This window comes from Rhineura floridana, chromosome 3, assembly GCF_030035675.1.
Source record: "Rhineura floridana isolate rRhiFlo1 chromosome 3, rRhiFlo1.hap2, whole genome shotgun sequence".
Lineage (NCBI taxonomy): Eukaryota > Metazoa > Chordata > Lepidosauria > Squamata > Rhineuridae > Rhineura > Rhineura floridana.
In genome coordinates, this window is record NC_084482.1 from 43465457 (window position 1) to 43479388 (window position 13932).

At 40.4% G+C, this 13932-nt stretch overlaps 1 protein-coding gene across 7 annotated transcripts in view; it reads left to right on the plus strand.

The window, feature by feature from the left end:
• Positions 1-5950: 5950 nt before the first annotated feature.
• CEP112 (centrosomal protein 112) overlaps positions 5951-13932 on the plus strand; it is a 433937-nt gene continuing 425955 nt past the window's right edge. For 4 of the 7 annotated variants that reach the window (XM_061615587.1, XM_061615581.1, XM_061615583.1 and 1 more), the window contains exons 1-3: positions 5951-6316; positions 8856-9000; positions 12793-12983. In XM_061615587.1, the coding sequence (XP_061471571.1) occupies positions 8892-9000; positions 12793-12983 (300 nt within the window). In that variant the 5' untranslated portion in view covers positions 5951-6316; positions 8856-8891. Of the gene's footprint in view, positions 6317-8855; positions 9001-12792; positions 12984-13932 lie in introns of those variants that run through there. The other 3 variants (XM_061615584.1, XM_061615586.1, XM_061615588.1) reach the window with 2 other exon arrangements.

A 13932-nucleotide genomic window follows, 5' to 3' on the forward strand; every position in this document is an offset into this window, starting at 1 on the left:
AGGCCAAAAGCAAGATCTAGAAGCTCTTTTAAAAAAGTTTAACAAGCCCATTTCCAGCACTTTTTATGCTTTCTTTTTATTGTGTGTCCTTTATAGCTGTTTCAGATATTAACCCTCATGCTAGGAATACACATTTTAAAGAAGTAGGATTTTTTAAAAAAAAAATGAGAACCAATTAAGTTATCCAGGATAAAGATCACCCACCCAGAGAGTACAATATAATTGTTGGGAGAGATCCAACATAGTGTGAGCAAGTTCCGCTCATGCTATGGAGCTTCTACCTCATGCAGCCAAATTGCTACTATGACAAAAAAGTGTGGCACATTATTAGTGGGCAATGTAAAAAGGCTGTGCACCAGATTCAAACACATCCTGGACTAAAGCAGGCCAGGTTGGATAGATTCAGGGCTTGTCTGAGCCAAAGTGGAATCTACTTGAAGTGCCCCAAACAGAAGCTATATCACTTCAGGTGATTCAGGACGCTTCGGAGATTTGGGCACTGAAAAACCACTGGAGACAGTATGTCTGCAAAAATGAAAACATTTGTTTTAAAATTTCTACGTAATAGTGAATAGGGGAGGCACAAAGTTTCATTTTTATAAATCAGGATTTGGATCTGAACTGGACACCCTCTGAACAGAAATGAGCTGTTTTCTGAAGTTGCAAATTGGGGTCCAAACTGAATCTTGTGGTTGGTGCACACCCCTACTAAACAAATTAATCTCTGAGGCACTAACTCTCAGAGGATGTCATTATATTGTCACCAATTACTTTTGTATCTGAGATCAACACTGATTCTCCGAACATAAGTAGGATTAAGACATGAAAAATGTAAAAGAACCATAATAAAATGTATGCAAATGAAGCCATATGTTTGTCAATGTACCAGATACTTGTCTCAACATCCTGGGAAAAAAAGCGTTTACTTTCATATGTGTGACTACCTCAGAGGTACAGGCACATTTCATGTAAAATGGTTTATGTTCATCAATTACTTTGCCACAAAGGAGTGTGATAAGACTCCTCCTTCAACTTACGAATCTTTGTGGAGGGATGTTTTTGTTTAGTTTCTATTACATTTAAGTGACATTCATACTTGTGAAATACATAAGGTGTTTTTGGTGACTTTATTGAACTAATTTTTCCTGACCCTCTGTTTCTCCATGTGTACTGTTTCATGCTGGATTTGAGTAATGCTAAACTATATTTTGGGTGAATGGGTGTTGAATTTATGTGAATTTCTAAGTATGTTTAATTTAATGTGCTTCTTTGTATTTATTTAATGTTATAATTCTGATTTTTCATATTGTTGTGAATGCATTGTTTTGTAAATTATAATTTGTTCATATGACAGTTTTTTATTCTGGTATATTTTGTGTTTATTTGTATATTGCAAAAATTTCAATAAACTTTATTTAAAAAAATAAAAATAAAGAGGTATGTGTCTTCATAGGACTAGTCTATTAACTCATGGCGTTCTTATGTGTCATAGGCATAGTCCTATTCTTTCTCCAGTTAGGTTGCATGTAATTTCCTTCAATGTAGTTAACTGCATGAAAGATTGCAAGCTAAAAGTTATATTTCAATTATGAATAATACATTATCTAGGTATTTACAAACAATGAAAAGCAAGCACATATCTCCTTGTTGAAATCTACTAGAACATTTAGTAAGAATGGTTTCAGCACAGATATTTGTCACTCATTAAAATGTTTTTAGATTTCTTTCGACTAACAGTATTGCTAAACTAGAATGCATCAATAATTACATATGTGAAATGGCATGTAATGTCACCAAAAACAGTTATATCCCAGCAGGATTCACATCCTGTCATACTGATTTTTTAAACAAAATCTTGAAGCTTCTTGAATTCTACTTACGCCACCAATGATGGGTCATTCATTCCACTTACCAATTTCCAAGATGGATGCATTAAAGCACTTAAAACACTATTCCCCTGGAGTAAAATGTTGGTATTTTTGTAATTATATCCCTTGGCAAGAAGAATAAAAATTATTACCCCAAAGCCTTTGAAGCTGTGAAATGAATTTTGTGACTCACATTTCAAACATGAAAGGTTTGCACAGAAATCCTGAAATATTGTACTGTGACTAGAAGTGTTTCCAAGAGTTTATTATAATGAATGAAGCCTGCGTTTTTCTTTATAGACAACTGAAAGAGTGCCTCAAGCTGTGCTCATGCTTCTTGTGGCAACCTGCTGTGGTACTCACAAAGATAAGAGAGCATGTGAAAATTAGATTTAAAAAGCAGCAAGCTACTATTCTATCTAAATGAATACAGTTTTTACAATTGAAATTGTGTGTTGTATCACATTGGGGATTTGTTCACATGCACCCATTGTATTTTCAGAATAAATTCCCCTGGAGGGTTAGTACACATCATATGTTTAGTACAGCTGCTTACTTTTGAACATGGATCATGGTGAGTGTAGAGACTTACGGCTTTTTCACTCTCGTGGATACAAGTAAGGCAAGTATCGAGTCATACACTTCTGTGCAAGAGTTCCTTCTCAAGTTGCCTTCCTCTTCTTTATCTTGCTGTCTATGGCTTGCAAGCATTAATCTGTTTCCTTAGGAAATGTGGTCCAGGAGTGAGTGGTAGTTCTCTGGCCCTTCATCTACTATGAATGAATTTATATTTAGGCAAAAAGGATATTGCCAGGCTTGCACCATATTGCCCAGGCTGTTGTCTTCAACCCATTGCTCTCAGATGATTACTGCATCATTCATCTACATTTTTATATAGCTCTGCTCACATTGTACAATATGTCATCACTAGACCAATGCAGTGCTGCATATGGCAGTTGGTTTCAGAAGCCCATTAGTTTTCTCTTTCACTTATAACACTGAAAAGAACAAAATTTCCAATTTCTGGATACCCAGGGACAAGCAGGAGTTTTTTTACCTTGCTCCTCACATGGTAGCATCAGCCAAATTCCCTTAAGTGACTGTAACCACTGGATTTGTTTTGGAGCCAATCAAACACTGTAACATCTCTAAAAGAACAACAAAATATGTGGCTATCAGTAGCATGTAGCACAGCAAAACATGGATGGGCTTAGTGTATTAATCTATTGCATGACAACATGGTGAAATGGAATTACTTATTAAGAAATCAGAACTCACATCACATTTAAAATCTAAACTCAGGAAAACACACACACACCATCCTTGGATGGTAAAAGCCAATTTTCCAAAGCCAGGCCCAGGCCAGGAGGCAGATACTAGCTTTAATGTTTGCCTGGGCAGGTAGTAGACTGGAGAATGTACTGCTGAAAGATCTTGCTAGGTTCCCTACCATACTTTGTCATGCTCTTCTGAAAGATCATGGTATGTTCCCAGGCATGTCTTACAATATTGCTACATATCCTTGAAATATCTTACCTTGCTAGGCTATCTACTCTATATTCCCATGACAGCTACTATATCAAAAGCTATGGCATATGCCATTGTCACCATGCTAACATCATCATGTTCCCTACTGTATTTCCTTATGCCATAATCATATCTTGCTTTATACCCACAACCACATTTTGCTATGTAACCATAACTTGCAGTGCTATACCAAAAGATTTTGTTAGCCCCCTTATGATATACTGCTATGCATGTGACTATGCACAATGCCTTGCTGGAATATTTCACTCTGTCCCTATGACATCTACCTATGCATTTGATACACCCCCCGTCTTATCTTTCTGTGACCACTGACCTGTACCTTAGTCTTAAATGCTAACATGGGGGGGGGATAACACCTGTGAGCAATTTGAGCAGAAGCAAAACTGTAGATCAGAGGCAATGCTGGGACAACTTGAAGGAGGCAGTCTGCTGGTGTATAATTTGGGATAGTTTAAACCTTATTTTAAGATGCGTAAACGTCTCAGTAATATATTTAGGATGTCCATGCAAGTCTGTGTTGAACAAGAAACTGGAAATAGTATTCAGCTTCATCCTTGGATGTACTCCATTTGACAGTAACTACTGTCAAAATTTACATCATATACTCCTCAGGGAGGAGGAAACGCTTTGTTACTCTCTACAGCAGAGAGGCTAACCTGTGCCCTTCCAGATGGTGTTGGACTACAGCATCCCTGATCACTGGCCATGCTGCCTAGGACTAATGGGAGCTATTGTCCAGTAACATCTGGAAGGCCACAAGCTGGCCACCCCATCTGAAATATGTTTACCATGTATATTCATGGTACAGTAGAAGTAGTAACAGCTCTGTATTCAAACACTTTTAAATGATGTTTAGTAACTTTTATTGGTCAAGGAAATTGTATTGAGCAGAAATGCCAGTGAATATATTTATTGACAAATCTTGTTTATCTGGCAGAAATATTAGGTCCTGAAGTCACTACATTTACATTTTAAAGAAACAATTAAAGCACATGCTCTCATCAAAGAGGGATAAAGGTCGTGAGCTACTCTTTACTGGTGCACATATTTTAAGGAACACAAACTGCACGATTCTTTATTTCTTGCTAATAAATTGGTTGGCACATTTTTAGTGATCATCCTGATGAAGCAGCACACCATTAGAGAACATTAAAAATATTCTATCAAGACTGTATTGTTTGTTCACCAGGAGGGGAAACATGAACCAGGCATCTCCATCATGCCTGGATCTAGGTCCAGCTAAGAACTCCCATCCAGTTATATTTTGTAACTGCTATGAGTGACTTTGAGAACAGATCTTGGCCAAAAAGCAGGATATAAACATAAATAAGGAAATGAACTTAATGGGATGCATATCCAAGTAAATATGTTTATGACTTTCCTTGAAAGAGTGGGGGCAGAAAATGGAAAAACACAAACAACCCCAAGTTTCCCTATCATTGATAGGCTATCAATACAGCCTTACCACAATGACCTTTTCTCTTAACATTAAACTGGACATTGTATTCATACCCCCTCCAACTTGCCCCATTTACTCACCATCAATAGTAAACTACTGCCCCTATTTTTGCATTTTGGGTATGCCTTGCTAAACCTTTGTTTGTGAGAGTTGTTAGATAGGCCATTCTTCAGGTTTCAGCACATATTTGTAAATACACATGAACATAAAGAAGCCAAGCTGTCCTTGAGCATTCTGACATCAGGCTCACGTAAAAGAACACTTATAAAGGGGGGGGCAGGCCGGGCCAGCGGCTCTTGGGAAAAAGAAAAAAGCGGCGTTACAAAACACACCGTTATTTTCATCTGCGAAATACTGAAGAATAGACAAAGAACTCCTGCGCTATTCCATCCCGCCTAAAAGTCATGAACCCCCCCCCCGGTCTTTCAGGTGCTGCGACCATTTCTGTTGAAACAAGTTACTTTTCCCGAACTTTCCCCCTTCTACCTCTCGCATGGTCACATGAAGAAAAAAAACCAAATGCGAAGAACCAGCGCTTTCCTATCGTGACGTGCACATGCAAAGCGGAGGGTGTGTGTATGAAAGTGGTACTTTTTGGGGAAAACTGCTACCTCCCTCGCCTATAAAAATTGCTCAGGGCCATTCCAACCTCCCCCTCCATACTCAGCTATCCTGGAGGACACAAAAGCAGAGCTTGTCATCTCACGCCTCCCTCCTTCTCCAAACGATTCCTTTCCCTGCAAGACCCACAGAATCCCACCGCCGCCTCCAGCATGTGTTTATGTACGCTGTCTGCGAAACTCCACTGATTATGACTGGACTCCTGCTTTATAGTGACACAATTTTAATTGGTGTGTCTTAATCTCACTCGCACAAACCTAAAGGAGCAGCCCCATTCCCTACTTTCGCCCCAGATGTCCTCCCCAACCACGGCGGCATCAGACCTGCTCCCAATACTACTTCGGTAAGGCCTAGTCGTCCTTTCAGACTCCAACCACATTGCTTAGCAACCCTTCGGCACGGCGGGCTTGCCCCACCGGAAGCGGAAGTAGTTTGGGGATGTTTGGCACACCCTCTCTGAGGGAGTCAGGCGGGAAAGGGCGGGGTTAGGTTTGAACCGTTGGCTGCGCTTGACTGGGCGCCTAGCAGCCGCGGCGGTCCTCATCCCTCAAATTTCCTCTTCGAGCCTGAGCAGCAGCCCGTCTTTTGGGGTCGCTTCGTTCTGTCCCGCTGATAGCGGGAAAAGGGAGGTGCAGGCTTGTAAGGCCGGGAGGGTTTAGGGTTCCCTAAGCCACCTCAGTTTCCTACAACCACCACAGTCCACTTCTACAGCATCTCCTGTAGCCTCACCCTTGTTGGGGGAAGTGGGGTTGTGGCACCCCTTTTTCTCTGGCAAGGTGAAAAGCTGCGCCTAAACCCTCAACGTCGTGGACAGTGCGAGGTAAATGGAGCGGTGTTGTCACGTACGTGGTGAAAGAGGCAGAGGTTGCAATCCTCATTTGAACACTTACTTGGGAGGAAATCCCTTCTGAATAAATATGCCCGGACTTCATTGTTGCAGTCCTGTGCACATTTACATTGATTTTAGTTCCATTGAACTTAGCGGGGGAAGCCTTTGAGTGAACATGATTATAGGTTTGGGTTAAAAAGGTAGCCATCCTATGTACACGGATTTGGGAGTAAGTCCCATGGAACTATCTGGTTTATTTCTGCAGGTGTGTTGAGGATCGCGCTTGCAGGGTTCTAGGTGGTAGGTAGCACTTGCTTTTATCTCCACTGACAATTCTAAAGTAATAGTGCAATCCTGTACATGCCATGCTGTGTTCACTAAGGCTTACTCAAAGATAAGTGGGCATAGGATCGCAGTCTGAAAGATTTGCTGTTCTCGACGGTTTTGGAGAGATGTGACCACGTCATATGCGCATCACGACGAAGAGGAGATAAAACTGTTAATGTAGTACTTTATAGACCATCTTGATGATTTGTTAGTGCGAGAGAAACTATAAAATAACGCAATTAGAATGTGTATAAGCAGAACTAGTAAACAGAAGTAGAACAGAATTGGTAAACAGAAGTAGTAAAGAAATTGTTCTGTGAATAGAAAGGTTGCCTTGCAACCAAATGTAGATTTGTAAATTTCTTCTTGAAAGGTTGGAAGGCTGTTACAAATTGTGGAACTCAGACATTGATATCTGTAATACAAATTTTATTATTTCTGTATATTTCATGCTGTTTACAGTTGCAAACTGGTTTTGTGGCAGATGAATCTTCTCATTATGTGGTGCAGTGATATAGGAAAGCTTCAGTTGGATTTCTGCTTCTCATTGCAGATGGGAGAGGGAGTTAGAAACTGTAAATATAATAAAAGTAAAATAGGGACAGGTGGGGAGGAAATTGGGGAGAGAGTACTTATGAGAAAGGTACTGTACTGAATATTAAGTACAGGAGTTTCAGTGTTTTGATTAGAGGTTTCATGTTAGAGAACCTCTATAGGATAATTTATTTCAGATGTTCCTTACAATAGCAGCATATGTAGTCAATAATGTCAGTGTAGGCTTTCATAGTTACAGTGACAATGTAGGAAACAAAACTAACTCTATATGTACTATATACATAAAATATAAAGGTAGAAATAAGGTTTTTGTGCTACCCTGTGAATTGGTTTTCCTAAAGCTGTAGAAGCTCTGGACAGTAGTTTATTGAATATGGCTGAACATGCAAGATGCATGGGTAGGCTTACTTTCCTTCCTGTTAATGAATTCAGTGAAAGTTCACTTGGTTCAGTGAGGAATTAGTTCTACAGGCTTCAGTCCTATACATGCTTACTTGGGAGGAAGTCACATTGAATATGAAGTCTTATTGAACTTGATGATATTCATGAGTAGACATGTATAGGATTACATAATCAGTTCAGCCCTATTAAGTGTTTTCAGGATCATTGTGTATGTTTACCTGTGCAAACTTCAAGAAAAGCAGTTTAAATAGGCAAGTAAACTCAGAATAACAAGGTACATAATCTGTCAAAGAAACATCTAGTGTCTCTTGCAGCCCTATCATGCATATTACTTGAAAGTCAGTTCCACTTTAGCCAGTGGGGTATATTTTCAAGTAAATATACAGGATTGCAGCCCCAAACTCAGCAAAACATTGAAATGATATTTTGTGCATAACAAAGTGTTGCACTTCAGATGGTGCACAAACTCCACAAATAACTCTGACAATTATAACTAATACCGCTGTTTGTATTCTCCAAATTCTATTTTTCTGAAGCATTTTTATTGTTTGTAATGCTGTTACCTGCCCTTAATACAGAGGATGGACCTGTTATATATACAGGTAGTTCATTTATTCCAGAGGGCCACTTTGAGAAGGGTATGAGGGAGCCAGAATCTCACTCCACTTTAGACGTTAGTTTCTATTGACACTTATGCTACTTCTTATGCTGCTCCTTAGCCTCTCTTTTGTCAATTCATAATGGGCTAGATTTGGCCTAGGCAGGGACACCCATGTTTTGAACTCCTATGTTTAAATAGTATTTGAAATTTTTTTGATATTGGCCGCAGGAAGAAAATGTTTCCATTGCAACTGCTAAAATACAAGCTGGGATAGCTTCTGAGTGTCTCCCTTTATGTGCAATGATTTGTACTTTATGAGGGTGGGGGTTCTGCCTTGGTGAAGATTGTCTGTATGAAGCTATACTGGCTCAAATTTATACTGTGTTAACTGTGTACAGTGGGAGTAGGTAACCCTGTATGCCCTCCAGATGTTGGTTGACTCCAACTCCCATCAGCCCCAGCCAGCATGGGCAGCGGTCAGAGATGATAGAAGCTGTAGTCTACTGGAGGACACTATGTTGGCTGCCCCAGTGTACATAACTGCAGCTGCTAATATTTAATGTTTATTTTTTAATGTTTAATTTAGTGCTAGAATCCTGCCATCTTGCTGCAGTCTGGTCCTGTTTTTCTGCATTATATTTTCAGTGATTCTTTTAAAAACCTCTATACACATACTGTTTCATGAGCACAATGAGTGGTGAAGAAGAAACTCTGGAGAAACTGGATGCAGAATTTGATCACTATGTTGTGGATATGAAGCCTTATGTTTTGAAACTGCCTCATAAATCAGGTAAGGGATGGAAGGAACTACCATCTTTAATATTGTCTTTTTCCATTTTGCAGTGACACACTTAAGCCAAATAAAGTAAACAGATGTGCTCTTTAATCTTAGTCTTGCTGAATAATCAATTTCATATAATTAAGAGAACAATCCAAGATCCTCCAGGATGAGCGAGTAAGGATCTGGGGGAACCCTGGCTCAGCCAGGGCTGCACTGGCATAAGTTCCTAACCCTGACTCAGCTGGGCTATGCCGGTGTAAGTCCTTCATCCCAGTTGAGCAAGGGCTGAGCTGGAGCTTCCTCAGCCAAGGTTGATGTAAGTCCCCCCAAAAAGGGGCATGGTGGAATCCGGCAGTGGGGTTGGGTGGGACTTATGCTGGATCCTAACTTTGTTCAACACAGTCACATGACTTGGCAACCTGGCAGAGTTTACTCTTCATCAGTGTAAGTCAAACTCTATTTTAAAGACTTGTTTTCCCTCTGCCAGGGTTGGGCTGGCTCTCAGCAGTAGCTATGCTCCTGAATGGGGTTTGGATTTGGTGTGTGTTATGGCAGCTTAACATAAGATGGCGCTAGTCACACTGGCTTTCCATAGCTGGGATTCCTCACTTACCAATTAAATCAGTCCTTTTTATTTTGGAATCTTGGTATGTTGTGAATTATGTATTGGGGGTGGGGGGATGAACATCTGTCTGAGTAGATGCATTGTACAGTAGGGCCCTGCTTCTTGGCGGCCTGCTTTTTGGCATTCCGTTAATATGGTGCCAGTGGGGCAATCAGCTGAAGTGGGGGCTGGAGCTCCCCATGCTCCAGCTGATCTCACCGGAGGAGGGGAAGAGCAGCTGAAGCGTGCTCCAGCTGATCTTCTCCTCGGGGCGATCAGACCCCCGTGCTCTGGCTGATCATGCCCAAGGAGGGGAAGAGCAGCTATAGCACACTACAGCTGATCCGCTTTTTGGCTGTTTTTGCTTTTCAGTGGAAGTCTGGAACCTAACCTGCCATATGAGTGGGGCCCTACTGTATCAGAGTATCAGCTATGGCTAGCTTGCTTTGTGTAGTGTGCTTCATCTCTAGACAGTAAGGACTATTATGATAATTTTACAAATCACCTTTGCTTAAGTACCTAAGCAAAAGTAATAAATGTTATACATGCCATTGATATTTAAACTATTGCCCTTATACACAAAATACCAAGATTTCAGAGAAATGGGCGTAATGATGTGGAATTTCAATTAATTGTGAAGGGTTCTGGGAACTGAATGCTGTCACTTGCTTTAGAAGGGCTTTTACTCGTCCCAGAGTGCAGGACACGGATAATGGGCTCAAGTTGCAGGAAGCCAGATTTCGACTGAACATCAGGAAAAACAGGAAGTTTTAGAGCCATACCACAATGGAATCGATTACCTAGAGAGGTAGTGGGCTCTCCGACACTGGAGGCATTCAAGAGGCAGCTGGACAGCCATCTGTCAGGAATGCTTTGATTTGGATTCCTGCATTGAGGAGGGGGTTGGACTTGATGGCCTTATAGGACCCTTCCAACTCTACTATTCTATGATTCTACTCAATGTAGCAGTGTTGATGGCCAACCCCACTCCAGTGTCCCTGGAGCACAGGTTGTATCCAACACTGCTGTTCCATTTGTGCTACAGAGTTCATCTTCTACAGTAAAACTTCCTCCTCTTCCTTGCAGCCCACTCCCACCCTTAAAATCTGCTCCAGAGGATTAGTGAACCCTCTGGAGCATATTTGGGGGGGGCGTGCAAGAAGATGAGGGGAGAGTCCTGTTGTGCCAGTGGAACTCTTCGTGCAGTGTTGGATACAACCCATAATGGTAAAACCTAGTACGATATTCTTTGCTGTGCACAAGAAGCAGGACATAGAATTGGGTTGAGAGATGGGTAAAGTATGCAAAGTATGGAAAGTGAAGATTTGATTATGTGAAGAATTATTGTTGCGACAAGAAAAGGGATACAGGCTCCCTGACACTTGCTCTGTAGGCAGAGGGGAAGTGATGGCATCTAGTGCCAACCTAGGCAAGGAACAAATTGGTGGAATAAAAATAGTTTTCCACATCAAATAATGACGAATGCTGCAAATTTATTCTTGTTTACCTTTTAAACATTCCTGTTAATACTGATTATTCATGCATATCCTTCTTAAGTTAATGGCATAAATATACTTTAATCCAGATAATTAATTGCTTTTATTTTATGATTAATCTCACGGATATAATGAAAATAAAAAATAGGATTTGCCTAGGATTGTACAAGTTTATAAAGTTACAAATCTTTTTTAGAAAATTCTCTACCTGATGTTGCTTAAATACAAATCAACACTGTAGCACATTAACTAATAATGTGGCTATTAATGGATGAAAAAGTTTTTTTATGAGAATGGAGAGACAAAATAATCTTGTTATGTGGATGTAATCTACAAAGTAAGTGCTTGATAAACATTTGGCTGGTCAAGATGATAGTTTTTAATGCTGCTAGTGGTACATCTAGTTACAGGAAAAGCATCAATGTAATGCCATGCGAGGTTGTTGAATTAATTCTTCCAGTTAATTTTTTTGTCACATGTATCACAGTAGGCTCAGTACTTTAATAACTGGAAATGGTTTTCACAGTAATGGGATAGAAAATGGTTTTGTCCTCCAAATGTTTTCATTTATTGTCTGTCAGCACAGCTAAGAAATGTGCACAATATCACAAGAACTGAAGGGAATATAATCTAGTAAAGGGATTTGCTTAGAAAAAAAGTTGCTGAGGCTGTGCTATGATTATATTACTAACACTCCGATCCTAAGACTTAGGTCTGTTTCATGCACAATGCACAGTACAGGAAAATCTATGCATAAAATATGAAGGCTCTCATGTATGAAATCATACAAGTGTCTATTCAGATACCATGACAAAATAGATGGGTGATTTATACATTACACGGGACACATTTGGATTTTTTTTCTTCAACGGATAAAAATACCTTGTGTGGCAAACTTTAAATCTATAGGGTTGTATCTACTGGTGTTGCTCAGTAGACAGTAAGGGTTCCATTAGTGAAATGCGGAGGGAAACAATTTCCAGCGATTCCCCCACTTCCTGAAGCCCTGATCCCCTCCCAAACCTGCACTGGAGGGTCCCTCAACCCTATGGAGCATATTTAGAGTGTGCGGGGGTGCTGCAGGGGGAGGCGGAATTGCCAAAAATTGCTTCATTTCCTATTTCACTTCCTGAAGCCTTACCCTAGCTGAGCTACACTGTGGAATGAAACACATAACCTGTACTTGTCCCTTCAAATTTTTAAGTAGTCTTTACATACAAATGAAGGGTCAAGTTGCCAGTATCCTAATGTTTCCTTGTTTTATTAGTCTGCTTAACAGTGATGGTTTGTGCACTGTTGCTCGTTTTGGTTGTACAGTAGGGCCCCACTCATACGGCGGGTTACGTTCCGGACCCCCGCTGTAAAGCAAAAACTGCTGTAAAGCGGATCCCATTGAATAGAATGGTGCGCGATGCCCGAAAACTGCCGTAAAAGTAGAACAAGCGCCATATGAGTGGGGTTTTAGTCTAATTGCGTCTAATTGAGACCGCTGTATTAGCGAATCGCTGTATTAGCGAATCGCTGTATTAGCGAATCGCTGTAAAGCAGGGCCCTACTGTACAGATTTATTTTGAAATCTTCATTGTAAAAGAGCTTCTTCAGCTCATTGTAAAGTTATTTATTGATAGAAAAAGTAAATGTTTTGGCCACTGTAATTTCACTTTCCTACACTTCATACATAAAATATTTTCCCCTCCTCAGAACGTCAAAGATGCGCCCTTTGGATTAAAAAACTTTGTGAGCCTGCAGGTGCAGGCGCAGGGACTGTTGGTAGGAAGAACCGGAACTTGTATGCAAAGCTGCTTCTGCATATGCTGAAGAGGGGGGTGCTGGAAGGCCCCTTTACTCATAAACCAGAAACAGGAACATTGAAAACTCTTCCTTCATACATGGTGAATGTTATTACTATAGCTTGATATCCAACTGTTGTTAGTGCACAAGTGCTAAGGTTTTTGATCCAGCAGGAGGTATCACTCTCAGAAGAGGAGGGAAAGTGATTTTTGGAGATTCCCCCTTCCCCTGTTCTGGTGGCACATCCAAACAAATTTTTGGGAGCTGTTGGGGAATTGGCAAAAATTGCTTTCCCTACTGTTTTGTGTGTGGATGCCTCCCACTGGTGCAACTGTGCTAAAAACACTAATAGGATTTTGCCCATAGTCAGCAAGTAAGCATAGTTTGTATTTATGTGAATGCATACAGAGATCCTTTTGGGGGTGAAAAGTAGACAAAATATTAACACATATGAACTATTTTGTTGATGCTTTGTATTGTTGTTCATTGTTCTAAACTGCCCTTCCTCTCATGGGAGCCTTGTGTAGTTTTCAGCATAATAACATGCAACCATAAAGCAATAATTAAGATTGCATATTTGAAATAAAAAACCTAACACTGCACACCATAATATTTAGATTGTTGCATCCATTGAGCAGGCCTTGCCTCGTTTTACCACACTGCAGGCCAAATCTGTTGATGGGACCACAGGCAGGGCCTCTTCTCCTCATCTCAAAGCATAGGTCAGCATGAGGAAAAGCACTCCTTTAAATATTTGGGCCCCATACCATTCATGGCGTTGTACACTGGTACCAACACCTTAAATTGGGCCCAGCAGTTCACAACTTCAAACTGGTAAAGGTTTATTGTGTAAAGATATTTCATTTTTTGGTTTATGTTCACTTTAATTAGTGTGCTTTTCAACTTGGAGGAATTTAAACGAGTACTTTGGAGAACCTGTTAGGATAGATGCGGAGGTACAAATACTCAGGTGTGCCAATGGATCACAGCTGTATAATACAGTTAGCATAGGTTGTTGATGTCTGATGATAGTAAAATGTGTGATTATTT